Source organism: Empidonax traillii, unplaced genomic scaffold (assembly GCF_003031625.1).
Source record: "Empidonax traillii isolate 1590-97213 ecotype Southwest subspecies unplaced genomic scaffold, ASM303162v1 scaffold99:size1466351, whole genome shotgun sequence".
Taxonomy (NCBI): domain Eukaryota; kingdom Metazoa; phylum Chordata; class Aves; order Passeriformes; family Tyrannidae; genus Empidonax; species Empidonax traillii.
Genome location: NW_020955292.1, coordinates 304,003 through 321,891, shown reverse-complemented (window position 1 = coordinate 321,891; position 17,889 = coordinate 304,003). Strand labels below are relative to the sequence as shown.

General features: G+C 54.4%; 2 protein-coding genes across 3 annotated transcripts in view; both read right to left on the bottom strand.

Annotated features, from left to right (window-relative positions):
• LOC114056603 (heat shock protein beta-8-like) overlaps nucleotides 1–1,456 on the bottom strand; it is a 5,140-nt gene extending 3,684 nt beyond the window's left edge. The window contains exon 1 of the mRNA XM_027881917.1: nucleotides 453–1,456. Within this exon, the coding sequence (XP_027737718.1) occupies nucleotides 453–831 (379 nt within the window). The 5' untranslated portion in view covers nucleotides 832–1,456. The remainder of the gene's footprint in view (nucleotides 1–452) is intronic.
• A 2,193-nt stretch (nucleotides 1,457–3,649) lies between these two features.
• Nucleotides 3,650–17,889, bottom strand: part of SRRM4 (serine/arginine repetitive matrix 4) — a 52,433-nt gene continuing 38,193 nt past the window's right edge. For both annotated transcript variants that reach the window (XM_027881914.1, XM_027881915.1), the window contains 5 exons: nucleotides 13,799–14,136; nucleotides 12,022–12,234; nucleotides 11,651–11,761; nucleotides 9,904–10,050; nucleotides 3,650–9,310 (listed from right to left, as the gene is read on the bottom strand). In XM_027881914.1, coding sequence (XP_027737715.1) covers nucleotides 9,046–9,310; nucleotides 9,904–10,050; nucleotides 11,651–11,761; nucleotides 12,022–12,234; nucleotides 13,799–14,136 — 1,074 coding nt within the window. In that variant the 3' untranslated portion in view covers nucleotides 3,650–9,045. The remainder of the gene's footprint in view (nucleotides 9,311–9,903; nucleotides 10,051–11,650; nucleotides 11,762–12,021; nucleotides 12,235–13,798; nucleotides 14,137–17,889) is intronic.

Below are 17,889 nucleotides of genomic sequence, written 5' to 3'. Positions count from 1 at the left end.
TGGCTTCCCAGGGATGCGCTTCTGGCCTGCTCAGATCCAGGCTGGGCCTCTGGAGCTGTGGAGCAGCTGCTCCCTTCTTCCCAGCCTCTCCCTCGGCCCCTTTAAAGGGAATCTCCCTCCGTGCCGGCCTCACCCCGGCTATAATTAACCCAGCCAGGCTGGGGCCCCTCTTGGCCGCTCGCTGCAGGGTGCTGCCAGCCGGGGTGGAAAGCAGGGAGATTTACCCCAAAGGACACGTGTCCTTTTTCGTTCTGGCAGCAAACCACCACGGCTTGTGAGCCAGATCCCACCATGGCACCCCTGAACTGCATGTGGAGCTGCCCCAAAACCCTCCCCGGCTCCCGAGCACAGGGCTGCTGCCGCTGCCTTAAAATAAAGGGGATTTTGGCATTTTACAGCAATTCCTTAAGCCGGCAGGACCGGCTGCTTTTCGTGCCCCATCCTGCTCTCACCTGACACCTCGACGTAGCCATCCTTGGTTTTGACGGTCAGCTCCTCGGGTTTGAAGCTGTGCACGTTGACACAGACCTTCCAGGGTTCCCGGGGAAAGGGCGCGGGGCTGCGGCTCTCGGGGTACCCCCCGAAGTGGGTGCCGTAGCCGGGGGCCATGGCCGAGGGGCGGCCCATCCCGGCGCGCAGCGGGCCCGGCCAGGTGGTGGTGAGCCGGGGCCGAGCCCAGTCGGGCCAGTCCGCCGTCAGGTCCCCGGGGAAGGGCGACAAGCCGAAATCATCGTCCAGCAGGCGCGAGGTCAGGCCGGGCTCCCGGAAAGGGTCGCGGATGCTGCGCCGGCCGGGATAATGGCAGGAGAAGGGCAACTGGCTGTCGGCCATGGCTTCCTTCGCAGGGGTCTGAGCGTGTCCCTGGGGCTCTCCCACGGAGCCTCAGCCTCTGTGTGGCTGCTCCTGGCTGCAAACTTCCCCCGGGAGCCCGTCCCGGAGGAGACGCATCCACCCCGAGTGGGACGTGGGTGCGCGGGGACGGTCCCTCCTTCCCAGCACCAGGTGAAGGACGATGAGAAAATCGATTCAAGCTGAATCACCGGGAGCTGGAAGAGCGCAGGAAGGACGGAGGGAGCTCTCTGGCCGTCAGAAAACGCTTCCTGTCTGGCTGCGATCCCAGGACCGGGGAGAGGAAAATAAAACTTCTTGTCAGGAGAGGGGAAAAAAATAGTAAAACCAAATATCCTGAGATTAAAAAGCCTCTCTCTCCCTTCTCACTCCCCAGCGCTTTATGTGCAACTTTCCCTGCTGCTCCCGGGTGGGAGCTGTAATAAATGCCTGAGCTTGGAGCCCAGAAACTTCTCTAACCTTCCAGCCGTTGGGCGAGCACTATTTATATGGATTTGGGAGGAGGGGGGTGGTGTGTTTTGCAAGTCCTGCCCTGTCAGCCGAGTATTTTGGAGAGGATGAAACAGCCGTGGAGAATCCGGGCTGTGGCAGCTGACCACTCCTGCTAGCCCGAGGATCCCGACTGCGCTGGGGCCACGGCGCTTCAGCAGCTGCCCCAGCCCCCGCTGCCCCCTCCTGCCACCCTGCCTGCCCAAAATAGCCCGGGCTGGCTTCTTTCACCCCAGTGTCACCTGTTAAAAATACCTTGGTGGGGCTGACCAAGCTGTTCCCCTCACTGTAAAGCCACGTGTCCTCACACAACCGGGTACCACTGTACCGGGAAATGGGTCACTGGTGGCACCCCCAGCACAGCATAGCACAGCGAGGGCGGTGGGACCCCGTGGGTGGGTGTTTAGGGGATGTGGGGCAGGGGACAGGATGACCCTCTCCAACACTGCTTCCTTGACCACCTTCACCTGCTGGGCCCAGAGAAACGGGGGAAGGAGAGGGACCCCGGGAAGCAGGCAGGGTCCTCACGGTGCTGCTCAGTACCTGCCTTCTCCTCGCCCCGCCGCGTGCCCGAGCCCTGCCGCAATCACGGTGCGGGGAGGGCGAGGCGTTAATCACAGCCGCGGCCGGGCTAATTACAGGGCAGCGGCGGGAGCGAGCCGCGCGGTGGGAAGAGGCGCGGCGGCACTGCCGGCGGAGCTCCCAGAGAGCATCCACCCGGGAGACACAGCCCCAGCCCGGGCGACATGCAGGGGGTACCGCTGGACACGAGGGGAAGTGATCCAGGCAGCGCCCTGGCCGGCAGTGGGATGCGCTGGAGGGTGGGATGTGATCGATGAGGGTCATGTTGGATACGGAAGAACTTCCTCATGCCGCATCCTGGCTCTGCCTCATGCTCCTTCTCTCCAGCATCTGCAATTTTTCTAATGGACTTGATGGAACTAATTGCAGCAGGAAGACTTTAATGCAGCGCAGGCCGCGCAGAGATTCAGCCGCTGGTCACTCGGTGGCATTAATGACGCTGCACCCGACGTGACATCGCTGGGGGTGGGGAGCTCTCCTGGGCCGGGACAGGTTTCCTCCCCTTCCGTGGAGATAGCTGGGTATCACAAGGGTCTCCCTGGGGTCCGAGGGGGATACCTGAAGACGCCTGGGGAAGTCCCAGGTGCCAGCTGAGCACCCGCGGTGCAGGGAGGCAGCTGCCAACAGAGAAGCTGAGCATCCTCCTCCATGCCCTTCTCCTGCCCGCCTGCCCCTGCCCAGGGGTGACAGTAGGGTGTCCTGGGGGACACGGCCACACACTGATCCTGAGCTGGGCACCTCTCACGGTGGCTGGAGAGCAGGGTCAGTCCAGCACCGAGATCTGCACCTGCTCTGGCAACACCAGCGCACCGGGAGAGGGGGACAAGCCCCGAGGAGGTTTCAGGCAGCTCCAAGATCCTGCTGTGTTTCCAGGAGCCTCACAATATCCCCAGTCCCACATTTTTCCCACATACCTCCAGGCCATTCTCCCTCCCCGGCCAGGAATTCTCCCTGTCGCCTCGTTCATCCCCATTAGTCACACGTCCCCTCCCACCCGCTCTGGGCCATCCCAATTTAGCTCCTGTTGTCACTCCAAACCTCCCGACTGCCTCCCACTGCTGAGCCATCCTGCGACATCAGTTCTGGGAAGCATGAAGTGCCCTTGCAGCCTTCCTTCTCCTCTGAGTGACCTGGGGATGCTGCCCTGTGTTCCCAAGATCCATCTATACCACAGCCAGACCTTTCCTGGGTGCCCATCTGAGCCCTGTTGGGGACAGCATGGGGACCTGGCCTGGTGCTGCTGCTCCCCTGGGCGGCTTCCAGCCAGCCCAGGGACGGACCCCAAAGTGAGGGTGCTGAACAGTCCCTGTTGCCTCTGGCTCCTGGCAAGAAGGTGACCATGGCAGGAGCTCTGTGCAGGGCTTGGAGCAAGGGCTGTGCAGGCAGGGAAAGGCACAGCCCCGAGGAGAGCAGTGTCGAGCCCAACAGTGACCTCCATGGAGAGATGGATGGATTTCTGGCTTGGACTCCCAGTGCCTGAACAGGGTGAGGAGATCCAAAGTGCCGGGCAAAGGGCAGCAGAGGCCTGGCCCAGCAGGGAAAGGAGAGCTGCCTGAAATACTAGTCCCCAACTTTTTTTGTTTCAGCCAGTGCCCTGAGGAGCCAGCCCTCAGCAGCTGGGAGTGAAGGCACATGCCCTTCCCTGTGGAGCAGCTGAAACAACCCAAAATATCCCACCGCGCACAGTTGGATCCAAAAGGAACGTGACAAACAGGGCTGTGCTGCAAAGGAAATACTGTCCAAACCTTTATTGGAACCTTTTTCTAACCAGGCTAACAACTCAAACACCCAGGAAGACTAAAGGATACAGAACATATGTCGATGGAGAGCAAGGGGAGCTTTACAATGAACTCAAACGAACAGATGCGCCCATGTCGTTGGTGTGGAATCGACCAACGGGCAAGAAAACAGAGACACCGTCTCCCTCACGGCTTTTCTCATGCCTTGGCTTTTGTTCTAGATCTTCTCATTCCCTGGGTTTCGAAGGTGGAGAGCTGCCCCGGGCCTGTGAGGATCAGGGTGTTGTTCTACTCTAGGCAGTAGCCCAAAAGCTGGGGTGCTTGACCACGATGCTGTTGCTACAACAGCAGAGGTACCTGTGCTTCAGAGATCCTCCCAGCCATGTGCAAACTTCCAGGTAGCAGCAAAGTCATGAGAATTATTTGTTCTCTGGTAAAGAGGTAATAAAACCCCACTGGACACTAAAGGGCACCTGAATCCATCCCTTTCTCAGACCAACATCCCCATAGCCCCAAGGCTGAGCACCCGGCAGCTCCCAGTCAGCTCCCTGGGAACAGCCCAGCACTGGGCACGAACCAACACCAGAGCCACGTCCACACTCCACCACCACAGGCATCTCTGCCCACGGAGCACAAACACCTCCTGCTCCGGGAAAGAGGACACTGGGGCAGGCTGTGATTTTTAGCACATCCCCTGCTCTTTCCAAAGCGGGGGGAGGATGCCTGCAGCAAGCTCTGCTTGTGTTGGAAACAACAGCAGAGACCTCCCCAGTCCTGCCCTGGCCACCTTTCCTGAGCTCCCATCTGGGCAAAGCTACTGGTTCTGGCACAAATCTCAGGGAAGGGGGGAAAGCAGGACGTGGCACAAAGGTCTGAGGATGGGGCAGTGTGGACATCCTGCCTTCCTGGTAGAGACCATGGCCAGTCACTTCAACCCTATCCTCTTCCTCATCGTTGATGCAAGAGTGACAAGTGTCCCCCTCTCCCAGAGGGATGAGGGGACCAGCAGTGGGAGATCAGAGATCTCCAGGGATCTTTGGTGATCCAAGCAGCCCTATTCCACATGGCAGAGGAAGAGGAGGAGGGTTATTCTTCCACCAGAGCTGGCCTGTCATCTCTGCATGCCCTGCACCTTTCCAGGGGGATGTGATTTGTCAACAGGAGCTGGTCCAGGGAGATGGAGAATTTTCAGCTGCCTTGCCCATCTCCATCACAATGAGGTTCTTCCCTAAATCACTGGTGGTGAGGTCCAAACGAGCCCAATTTGCCTGCTTCTCTCCAACGTGTATGGCAACACCTCAAAAGCTCCTACCTTCATGGACCCAACAGCATGGCCCAAATTGCTTTTTAAAATTAATGCTCAATAAATAGAAGAAATAAATATTAAATAGAGGCCAAGTCCTCTCAGCCTGTTCAATATATGTACAATGCATAGCAAAATAACAGTGATTGGCTGTTGCAGACAAATTTGGTACAAATTCAGTCCCCAGAACAACAAAAACATTTAGAAAGTTGCAGTCAACATAAAGCAAAGCTCAGCTGAGTGCTGTAAGCCATGAAGAAAAGAAAGAACAGAACAGTGCTTTGAAACATCCCTTATCTTTGCTTCCCAGCATTTTCCTGATGCTGTGGCCAGCCCTGGACATCCCTTGTGTGTCTGACCACAGGTGAGCAGCGATTCACCAACATCAAAATGACCAAGTTGCTTTTCTGCCAGATGAACCTGCTCTTTGCAGAGAGCACCTGCAGCAATCTGAGATGTTGGATTCAGAGCAAGAATCCATAAAAGCAACAAATGAGAGAAACTACATTAAAAAAACAGAAAAAAAAAAAAGCACTGGCAAAAGGCACAGAGACAGAAAAGCTCACGGGCTTCACACAAACCCACAGAAACCCCAGCTGTCCACTGACAAGGGAGGGTGATGTTCCAGGTTGTACTAAAAATCTCAAATAAGTTAAAAAATAAATACGATGACCAAGAGAAACTCACATGTGTATGCACATGTGCACATACATATGTACACACACACAGACTGGGTCCGGCCCGTCACCAGAGACCGGATTTTGCAAGGACCTTCCGCGGGGATCACTCTCTCACAGTCTCATTTCTTTAGTTTTCCCATGGGTGGGTCACCGCGCAGGGATAAACACGGCAGGGGAGTCCTGGCGACGGCATCCTCCCAGGGAAACCAGCAGTGCCTCCGTGGAGCAGATTGGTTTCGGGTTGAGCACCGGCTGCGGAGCCAAGGGAAACAGCACAGCGGCCAACTGGCACCCGGCCGGCCCGGGAGAGACTTCCCCTCGCAGCACTGCGGACACCCCGGGGCTCAGCCGGCCAGCAGACCCTCGCCATCACCTCTGTCAGCTCCCACACCCATGTCCATGCTCACATCCATCACATTCCTGCACAAATCTAATGACAGACCCTAGATTTGAACATGAAAACACACAGCTCTGCCCTGCGTCCCTCTGTCCGCCCCGCTTCAGAGAGCACAAAGGGACACTCAGGCAGCAGGAGTGACTGTCACTCCTCCAGCCACCTCAGCAAGAGGGGGCCAGAGCTGTAAACCTTTTCAGGAGACCGGCAGCATGGATACATTCAAACAAACAAACAAACAAACAAACAAACAAATCCGAAAATAACTTAATGTTCAAAAAAAGAATAAATAAATACTGGTAACGGTGACCACTTGCATCCATTCTGACATAGAATTAAAAAGAGAATAATAATAATAATAATAATTATTAATAAATAAATAAATAATTTAGGAGGTTTAATCCAATGCAAGTTTGCTTGGGAAACCCCAGGAACGTTTAGCTGCCATGGACTGTCCAGGCAGATGCAGTCCTTGAATCACAGATCAGCTGGACGGGTTCGAGAGCCCTGTGCAACCCTCGGGGTCATCTCCTGTCCCATGGTGGGTGGATGCTGCTGATCCTGGTGTGGTGTTTCCATTGTCCGACCCCAGCCGCGACGTGTGCTGTTTGGTATTTACACCAGTTGCACGAAGCCCCTCCTCTTTTCCTGCTTAGTTTTGGATCTTCTGGCTCGCTGCTTCCTTGCTCCAGCTGCGTGTGTGCGTTACAGGGTGCTAAGGGGCAGGAGGCTGCTCCTGGAACACGGGTAGAGTCGGGATCTGAGCTCCCATCACTGCCTTTGGATCTTCCCGGGGGGCAGAAGGACAGGGCATTTCAGCATCAGCCTGGGAAAGACTCTTTGGGGAAGAAGTGTGAGGTTTTCAGCCCTTTTGAGAGGGAGCTTACTGCAGAAAGTGGCCAAAGGGCCACTGTCAGGGCCAGCACAGGAGGGAAGGCAGAGGCACCCCCCTGCAAGAACACCCTGTCTTTGATCCCTCAACCACAGCCCTGGAGCGTTTGCTCAGCCCTACAAGGAATGCTTCTCTCTCTGTCCTAGAAAGTGTCATCCCAGGAGACAGACATGTCCTCACCAAGCCACCAACCACAGCAGTGCCCAGCTCTGCCTCAGCCATCCTCATCCTCACATTACCTGCTGAGAGCAAGGCAGGGGATCAGGGTCTGGGAAAAAGGGGGACTTTGGGTGTTGAAGGCACAGGACAAGGGGAACCAGCAGTAGGAAAGATACTGGAAAAGAGACTCCTGGCATAAAACTTCTCCTTGTACCACCCAGGTGGAATTCCAGCCCTCGATGCTGTACTTTCCAACAGGTAATAGGTTTATAGGCTTGCTGAGGCGATCATCCATCTCCACCACAACACCTTGTGGCACTTGGCCTTCTTCCACTTGCTGCTTTGGCCCTTTTCCTGCTGCCAGAGGCACTGAGGGGGCTGTAGGTAACTCTTTCAGTGGGGGAGGGTTGCATTCCTTTCTACCCCCTCTCCTCCTCCCGCAGTCGGTGGCTCCACTCAGCCCTTTTCTGTGACACTTAAACAACACACCTCCTTGACTCATTAAGCCTAAACTCGTTAATAATCAGGCAGGATGGAAGGGGAGGGGATGGAAAAAGGGAGGGAGGGAAGTCCAAATTAGCGTCTCTAAGCACCCAGGTGTTGTAAGAGAAATAAACTCCTCAGCACCAGCTCAGCCTGTGCTGGGAGAAGCCTTTGTTACCCGGCAAAACACAGTAATTGCGCAGGCAGCTGGGCTGGCAGGGAGACAAAACCCCAGGGCCCAGGGAGGCCGGGCAGGCACGGCCCTCCTGCCGCTGCCTGCGGCTCCCTGGAAAAACAGGCAATTAGTGGGGGGCCCTTCCTGTCCCCCTGCACTGCTCCGGCCTCCCAGTGAAAAACTGGGCCGTGAGTAAACCCTGCTGCAGCCTGGCCCCAGCGCTGCTGTGCTGCTGGTCCTGCCTCAGGGCAGCCTGAGGGGCTGGAGGAGAAATGGCTTCCTGAAATCCTGCTTAAAACTGCTGCATGTTTCAGGGAAGGGAATTTAGGGTTCCCTGGCTCATGCAATGCCCTTTTAACCCTGTGTGCTCTCACAGCCAGGCTGTCTCCAGACCTCCCCACGGTTCCACTCCAAGGGCAACGCTCCCTTTAGAAAAACCCGAACCCAAACTGCACGAGGCTTCCTCCGAGAGGGGAACCATGTGGCCCCTGTCTCCCATGCCATGGCTGGCACTCAGAGTGCAGCATGGCACCAGCTCCTCTCTGCCTTGTACCCCACCAGCCCCATGTCTGCTTCAGACCTCAGCAGGCTGTTTGCAAGCGAGTCAGCGCTGGGGGGATAACACAACCCTACAAAAGGTGTGGCTACCTGGTAGGAAAGGGCAGGAGAAAGAGCAAACTGCCCTTTTTTTCCCCGGGAGTTACGTCAGGAGGGATTTCTAGCCTTCTATTTATAGCAGGGCCTGGCTGAGCGGCAATAAATAAATATTTTCTTATGGAAAAGGCCTGCTGCAGAGTGGGCAGCTACTCTGGAGGAGAGACCCAAGGGACCTGATATTTGCCTTGGTGGGGACAGGTCACCCCCCTCATCTCAGAAGCTTTCCAGCAAACTCCTCCCTAACTGGGTCTCTTCCTCCAACAGAAGTTAGTTTGTTGGTTCCTGGAGTTCTTTCCTTTGGACCAGCTGGTAGTGCTTTGGAGAGTGGCAGCGATGGGGAGACGGGAGCATCGGGGAAGATGGAGCGGGTCTGTCGTGACAGACCCTCTGTAAAGCACCGACCCTTCTTCCAGCCCTGGCACGGGGAGCTGGGACTGATCCACCCACTCCATGACAGAACGAAGGGGCTGCATCAGGTGCTCCAGGGCTCTTTCTCTGAACCGGGGAAGGGGGACCCGGCACCGCCACCACGTCAGTATCGGGGATGATTGCTATCGATGGCCAGGTAGGTGGGAAGGAAGCAGAGAATGCCAGGAATCTGGAGGTGCCGCTGGCACACGGTGTCAGCCACCAGCGGCACTCCCTAACGACGCAGGCTGTCGGAGCTGGCTCCTGAGTCATAGCTCCTGCTCCTGCTGCGGCTGCTCCTGGGGCCCGAACTCCGGCTGCGGCTCCTGCCCTCAGCGCTGCTGCTGCTCCAGCTTCGGCTCCGGCTCGTCCGGTAGCTGGAGTAGCTCCGGCTTCGGCTCGGGGAGCGGCTGAAGCTGCTGTACCAGGAGGAGTAGCTGCTGGCACTGCTGGAGGAGGAGGGGCTGGGACGGTAGTAGGGGATGGGGCGTTTGCGGGCACTGTGGGGACAGAGAGACGTGGGTTACCAGCAACACGAGGACAGATTTACTGCCAAAATCCCCCAAAAGCACTGTTTGCTCTGCACAACACTCCCAGAAATGTGACTGTGTTTGCTTAAAAGAAAAAGAAGGAAGAGATCAGGTAGCTGATGGGCCTTGGGATTCAAACCACCCACACCCACAGCCCTGGGGAACATCGCAAGCACGAAGTCTGAGGCAGGGCTTTGCTTGATGTTGTCCCAGAGAGCCTTCAGCATGAAGGTTGGAGTCAATATTTGTCTTTCCACAGTGTGGGACATCTACCAGAGTGAAGGATGAAATAAAAAGCCTGTGAGGAGATGCTCCCGGCACTTGAGTCCCTGCTCTGACTCCATCCTTTCTCCTTCAGCTGTTGTAAATGAGAAACGCCCCCCCTCCCCCAATCCTCCCTCTGCCTCTAGCTAGAAATCCCCAAGCTCTAGGAGGAGTGGAAGGGCCTGCTGATCAGGCTCAGGGAAACCTGAGAAACCTCCTCTGGCGAGGGCTGAGACCCAGGGACAGCCCACATCCCCCTGGGAGCCCGTGAGCAAAGGATGGGGCAGCATCCCCCTCACCTTGTGATGCGCCGAGCTTCGAGGTGGCTGGGAGAGTCCCTCCGGCGTTTCCTCAGGGGGGAGTAGGAGCGGCGCCGACGCTGCCGGTCACGCTCCCGGTGCGACTCCTTCTCACTGGAGCTGTACTTGTGCTCTCGCTCACGGTCCCTGGGGAAGGCACAGGTTGTGAACTGTCACTGCTGGGGTTTTGGGGGAGGGTTTGGGATGTGGAGGCAATGACCCGTTGATGGAGGGCACTCAGCTCCAAAAGGGACCACTCTAAGTGTTCTTGTGGCATCAGCCCTGAGCTCTCTGTCCAGCTGGACAGAGAGACACTCATCTGGCTGGACAGATGGACACCACTAATTGTGTTCGGAGGTTCCAGCAGTGTCTTACAGTGGCTCTGCACTGCCAAGCTAAGATGGCTTACAGGGACCCGTGTCTGTGGGTGTGCTCTGTATTTAGCTCTGTAAAATTGCTCGTTGGCCGTGCTGCTGGAGCTGGCAGGAACAGCCCTGCCAGCGGGAACAGCCCTGCCAGGAGGCCCCACGTGAGCAGAGGGCCCCGGCCCCGTATCCCTGCAGGGCTCCTCATGCCTCGCCAGAAGGAGTGCCGGTGTTGCTATGGTTTTCTCTTTTGTTAAATTCCCGTACACGTCAGCACAGGCCCTTCTGCGGAGCGTGGCTGACTTCATACACCCCGCTCAGTGCCATCTGCAAAGCAACACGTTACAGGTCAAGAGCCTGCCTAGTTCCTTCCGTGCAGGAAATGTTCTCCTCACAAGCACAGGGACTGTCACAGCTTGCAAGAATCGACCTTAGGAATGTACGATTTTAAGGGTGCAAAATGTTCACAGCAGCAGTGATGATACCAGAAAATCCTGCCCAAAGGCATCTCTAGGATTGAGCTGGAGATTTGTCTTTTCTAAGGAGTGTGGAGGGAGTAGAGAGTGCCTGGACCATGTATCGCTCTGCAAGGCTGTGAGTGCCAGCCCAAGGATGCCTGGCACCTGCCCTGGCAACAGGGGCACTTCCCAGGGCCTGACAACTCTTTGGCAGAGCTGTGACTGAAAAGCAGTGTCATTCCCTGCTGCAATCAGACCCCTCTCTGACATGGGCTCCTCTCCTGGGTGGGCAGACCCAGACAGAGACTCATGCTCTGACCACCATTCACACCAGCAAGATAGAGAGAGGCACTCCCTGGGTTTTCCCTTGAGGCATCTCCCTCTGGGATGAGGCCATGGCACACACCACTGAGCAGAGCAGCAATCTCTGCGTTCCTGGCTGCACAGCGTGTCCCCTGCAAGGGCTCGGAGCAGAGGGACAGCCACTTCACCTGCCACATGCTCTGACTGTGAAATACCATGATGCTTCAAAGCCAAGGATAAACCAGGTCTCCTTCCCAGCAACCCACCCCCAAAAGTGCTTTGTGTGAAATCCTCCTGAATCAATGCTGGGCAGCCCTTGGCTCCAGAAAACCCATTTTTTCCACAGCTCCTCTCTGGGCTCTTCCCTCTGCAACAGCTCCTCAGGGGCAATAAATGGTGAGAAATCTCCACTGGACTGAGGGCCAACCTACTGCCATTTACCTTCCTGCATGACTCTCTGCTCTCTCTCACCACAGTGCTGAGGGCTAGAGCACCCAGTGAGGAAGCTGAGGGAGCAGTTTGGGGCTGGGAAGAACCAGGAGGTGTGTTGGAGTCCAACCAAGTGATGGGGGCAGTGGGAAAGCGTGAAGCAGCAGATAGCACATGAGTAGAGAGCTGTACCTGCTACGGCTGTAGCGGGAGTAACTGGGGCTCCGACGAGGCCTTGAACTCCTACTCCCAGGACTTTTTTTGCAGGATTTGGAGGAATAGCTGGGGGAATGTGAGGAAGACCTGGAGACAGGAAAGAAACATAAAAGAGTTAAAGGGGCTGAAGGCTGAGCTGTACGAGATTACTCCAAATCTGGGGGGTGGGGGGGAAGAGATGTGTCATATTTCACAGTCTCAGCTCAGCTCTGTGTGGTCAGATCCAAGCCTCGTGGATCCCCAGGCACCCCCCAAACTCTCACACCTCCCCCTGTAAGGAGCCTGCCAGCCAACAAGAGTTAGGCATTGCCCAGGGTCACAGAGACAGCCCTTTCAGCTGGCCTTACCTCTTTCCCGAAGAGCAGGACCTGCTTCGGGAGTACCTGGGAGAGGCCTTGTGGTGTGAGGAGCGGGAGCGGCTGGAGCCGGGGGAGGATCTGCCCGTGCTGGTGTAGGAGGTGCTGCGGGAGCACGGCCTGAGCGGGGAGCTGTGGGCTGGGGATGGGGGGAAGTTTCGCTTCTTCTCCTCCGAAGAACCGAGACACAAGGACAGGCACGCTCTGTGAACAGAGATTTGGACGCTCCTTGAAGCTGTAGCTGAACTGGGACTGGTCCCTGGCTGAGGGGAGCACCATGCTCCAGCAAACAAATATTCCCATCCTCCCACTCCCCAGCTGGGGGTAAAAAAGACCTCCTGGCTCCCCAGGCTGCTGTTGCAGGAAACCCCATGCGTGTGGGTCAGAGTCCAAGAGCTCACCCTCCGGGCTGTCCCAGAGGTCTCAGGTGGCACAAGGAGCAGTTCATCTGCCTCGTGCCCAACACACCAGAGGTGTTTGGCTGGCAGAGCCTGGGTCAGGCCAGCGAGCAGTGCAGGTCCTGGCAGGGAGACTCCTGGCTGGAGTGAGGGAAAGGCAGAGCATGGCAGGGCAGGGGGCTGCGCTCCAGCCTGGCTGTAGAGCAGCATGGGTGGGCACTGAGCAGGCACGTCCTGTTGCCTTTGGACAGCGCTGTGTGGATTCCTCCTCTTCCAGAAGTGCCCTGGGAATTAGCTGGGGTCAGAGCCCAGCAGCCAGGCAGCCTCCCAGCAGCCAGGGCCAGCTGCAATCCCAGCTCCACCCATGTGAAGGCAGAGTTATCCCACTGGAGTCACAATGTGATAAGTACATATAGCCCTAAAATTTTACCCTCTGGCCGAAAAACGAAGCTTGTTGTTCCTAACACCCATTTCCCCTGGCTCCCACCCCCAGACCACACCCTGGCTCTAACTTCCAGCCTTTAGGACCCAAGGGCCTGAGCTGGAAGAGTTCCCTAACACCGCTGGCCTGAGCACAGCCTTGAGTACCATCCACCGAGTTTCAGTGTCCTCATCCCCAACATCCTCTGGCAAATCCCCAGGAATGGGAGGCAGTGTTGGAGGCTGGCAGCGACCCTCTCCTGAGGGTGACCTGTGGCACTGGGTGGTGGTTTGACTCCTGCCCCAGCCTGAATGCCCTGTGGCCCCAGTGCTGCTGCTGTGTTACCTGCAGCCAGCAGGGTACTTGACCCTCCCTGTGCTCTCCACCAGCAGGAGATGCTGTCTTTTCTCCCTGGACCAGTCTTGGATGAGCTGAGAAGGGGCAGGTTGGATCTGGTTCATTGGACAGGTGAAGGAACAGCCCATAATGGTTTTAGTGAAAACAAACCCCGCTTCCCTTCCCCTCAGTTGGCGGAGGGGGAGAAGTAGCACGTCAGTCCCCAGATACCCCTTTCAGATTGTTCCCAGAAAGGCCAGTGAAACTTTTCTTTGATGTGCCATGCCCAGCTGAGCAGGAATGTGCTCTGGGCACAGCCTGACCCAGGCCTAAACTCTGTGTTTACCACACTAAAGCCAGAAGCACCGGCGCAAGCAAAGCCCAGGGATGTTATGGCTGGATTTTATCTTCCTCCTCAGGCTACAGCGCTGGTCCTTGCTGGGTTCTGGACTCCAGACTGGCAAGACCGTGGGTGTGATTGGTATCTGCCTGCCTCCAGACCACAGACACCTCCCTGTCAGCTCACCACGGCAACTGGCGAGCGGGCAGGAGATACAGAGCAACAACGCACCAGGTATTTGGCTGCCAGCAGCAGCTACCGGTAATCACTGACCTTCGGTCTTGTCCCTGGGCATCTGGAGACAGATTTTCCAAAGCTGTTCCCTTGGTCTGGGAAAAACAACTGGTGAAGGAATTTCCTGAATCAGAGCTGTTATCGCTGTTGGCCAGTTTGGGCTTCCCGGACGAGAAGGCATGGCCAAAGCCATCATGGACTAGACTTCTTTTCTCCTGGCTGTCCTTTGACCTGGATGAGCTCGTTTGAGTGGAGGGAGGGGAGGAAGTATCGTTTCCTGAGTCATATTCATGATACTCTCCGTTCTGGCTGGCTAGGTTGCCAGGCGGGCTGTCTGTTTTGGTAAAGAGGTCAGCAGAAGACCCTGACTGAGAGATCTGAAAGCAAAAAAGCCATTTGGCATTGTTTGAATGGTTTTTTTTTGGGGGGGGGGTGGTTTTTTTTTGTTTTACTTTGCTTATTTTTTTTTTTTAAATAAACCCAGAAATTTTACCATCGTGATGCACTGAAACAAAAGGAAAGAAAAGAAACAAAGTAAGAAAGAAAGAAAGAAAGAAAGAAAAAGAAGAAAGGAGAAGAAAACAAACGCACATATCCCTAAAAGAAATCCACAGTAAGAAGAAACTTCTTTTCCCCCTGCTATGATAATGGGAAGATTTAGAGATCATGCAAAGAGTATCAGCATGCGATTCATGTTAAACAAAAGAGCTCAACAAAGTAAGCGGGCAACCAAAGAATCAAAATAACTCACTAAACTAAAAAAAAAGATATAACAGAGGACAAAGCCCTTATTTAACCTTAAAGAGGGGAGGAAAAAAAAAAGGGGGGTATATACATATAAAATCTACATAATCCTTGCAAAGAAAAAAGAAATCAAATCTTAAATGAGTGAATTTTTTAAGTTTCCTTAATAAAGCAGCCAAACGAATGTCACTAAAACAGGCAACAAAAAACCAAACCAAATCAAATTAAGGGCTTCTGCACAAAGTAAAAACTGGCAAATAAACAAACGTATCACTTTGAAATAATAATAATAATAAAAAAAAAGATAAAAAAGGGAAAAAAAAAGAAAAAAGAGGGTGAGGGAAAAAAAGAAAAATCCCTTTGGAAATAAAAGGTAGACAGATACTTGTTTGTGTGCTTTTTTTACCCCCTGAAGAAGATACAGCTAATGCGCTCAAGTGACCTCTAATAAATTCCCTGGTGTCTTGCGGATAGCATCCACTTACCCATCAAGAACTCCTCCTTTAGTAGGTAAGGTGTAAGAAAAAAGGAAGAGCGGGCAACATAAGTCCATCATTAGAGTCTCAAATTACATGAAAAAAACATAAACCCTCTCTTCAATCCACACTGCCAACTGTTTGCTGCCTCCTCTATGCAAATGTCACAACTGCTTTTTGTCTGCTCGCTTGTCTCCCTTATTACTCATTTTTGTTTCCCGCTGCTGTAAATTAGTCTGCCCAGCCCGTTCCTGGAGGCTGATGGCTTGTGAGGAAAAGTCGCAGCTTGCACTAAACCCCCTTGGGTTTTAGGGAAGTGGCAAAGGGAAATCAAGTGAGGGAAGAAGGAAAAACAAAAAAAAAAAAGAGGAAAACCCTGCTCCTGGCCAGTCTCTGCCTGGGGGTCCAGCCATACCCTGGCTGGGTTTTGGTGGGTTGCTGAACAGAACGGGGCCAGCAAGGACCTCAAACTCACACAGGCTTCCCTGGGGAGGGCTGTTTTCTGGGACCCTGAGCACCACCAAGGGGATTTACATCATTTCAGTGTTTTATAGTTCAGTTTTAACTCCACTAGCATTTACCTAAGCTGGTCCAAGGATGTACCAGCACTGGGAGTGGGGCTGTGTTAGTACTAATGTCTGCCCTTGCAGTGAGGTGACAGTTGGGGACAAACACAGCCTCTGCACATCTGCATTCTCATGTGGCCTCCTCCTCTTCCACTCAGAGGCTCTGCTCTCCTCATTCCCACCCATGAGGTTTGGTCCAGGATCCTTAGAGTGTGGACACACAGGTTTAGTACTCCCCACTCGTGATAGTGCTCCAACACCTTCCCAGCAAGCCCTGCTCCCTCAAACACCTCATGCCACACTCTGGGGCACACAATACCCCCGTCTATGCCCCGCTCTCTGCGCTGGGGACCTGGGTCATGCCCTCACCGCTCCAAGGCCTTTTGAGCCAAGAAAACCACACTGCAATATTGGTAATATCCAAGGGAGCAGAGGAGACCTGGATCAGCTATCACACAGCAGGGACAGAGCCAGTCCCTTTGGAGAGGTGAGCCTTGGACTGTCTGGCTTTCTCATCCTCAGAGGGGCTGTAGACACTCAGCCTGTGCCGTGTTTTACACGGAGCTCTTTCATCCCATCAGATGGTGCTTCCACATCCACCCTCCTGCCCCTGTCCCCAGGAAGAGCTGCCCTCAACCTACTTCAAGAGGTGCTAACTGGGACAGGGACAGCTGACAGGGACACAGGTGCTGAACAAGCACTGACTGAAACCAGAGCAGAGCTACCAACACACACAGTAGCTCTCAGCACAGTCTGTGGAACGGTGGCTTCCCACAACAACCTAATGCTCTGAAAACACCTGGAGCTGGAAGATCTCCAAGTACTTCCTGTGTTGCCAGGGAGAGAGATTTTACTACTTCTGGGATAAGGGAATAAAATTAGTCCATACTGGAGATGTAGATTCCCCCATTCCACCCTGACTTCTGAGTGATGCTCAGTCCCAACTCTGAGGCATCGGGAACCCCAGTAGGACACATGGGAAATGAAGTGATCCTTCTTCACTAGCCAGCTTGCACCTTCAACACAGAAACATCTCCCAGGTGTTCCCAGCTAAGAAGAGACACACACTGCAAGTCCTCATTTCAGCATCTGGTACTGCTTCTTTCTCAGCTCTAGCACTGCTCTACCAGTCCTTACTCACTCCAGCAGAAAATGGAATGTCAAAGGAGCATAGGAAAGCCAGGGACCCATCTCTGTTTTTCATCAGCTCTTTCTGAAACCCTGATGTCACATCCAGAGCCCAGAGAGATCTGGACCACTGCACTCTCCCCAGGCACATCCCAGAAGATACAGGACTGTGCTTTCAAACGTGGCAAACATATTTTTTTAAAAGACGGGTAATGGTTTGCATTAGAACAAACCCTAACCCAGAGATAAGCAGCTTTTTCATCATCTTCTATTTACAGGCATAAAACCACCCTGTGAGGTACTCCCCAGATGCAGCAGTAGGAAAAGCCTGGGGTGGGCACAGGCTGTTCCAAGGGACACCGACCCCAGCATCACACGTGCAAACACCTTCCTTCTGTTCCCTCCCAGTCTAAACTAAAAGCCCATTATTTCAGCCAAGAAATAGAGCAGCTCCTTGGCATTTCTGAAACAGATTTTCAGACTGACTTGGGGACCTGGGATCCTTGGTTGAAGTCTGCCTTCAAAAGCAGCAACTGTTGTCAGCACATCACAAAATCTGTCAAATGACTGGGGAGATCAACAAGCTCCTCTGTAGCTCAACATCTGTGGCAGCAACACTCCAGGAAGAGGCAACACGAGGATATGAGTGAAATATCCAGTTCCTACACATATCCACATATCACACATAGTCTGTGTGAGGGATGGAGGGTCTGGATGGGGCAGGGGAGGCACCAGGGGACACACAGCAGCCTCCCAGCCCCACCACCTTGGGGTACCAGGCTGTAGCCAGTAGCTTGCTGCGGGCTCTGAGGGAGATGCTGTCCTGCAGGAAGAGCCAGGACAAGTGTCAGGTGTTCAACTTGCCTGTCTGCTCAGACCAGTTCCTCATAGTCCCCATCTGACGACCTCGGCTTTGCTTGTGGTCCCTTTTTACTGCTTCTGAAAGTCATGCCAGCCACCCAGGATGGAAAGAGAGTGCTACATCTGAAAACACTGCACAAAGCTCAATTGAATTACACTCTTCTGTGTGATTCTGAATTCTAATGGCTTTTTATTTTTCTAGGGTGTCTTAGAAGATTCTGCTCTTTCACAAACCTAATTCTCTCTATGTGAACATTTGGATTTTCACCCCCAGCCTGTAATAAGTAATTAAATAATCTCATGAACTTTACTTCTTCCAGCTTTCAGCAGGGAACCTACCACTGCCCTCAAGGGA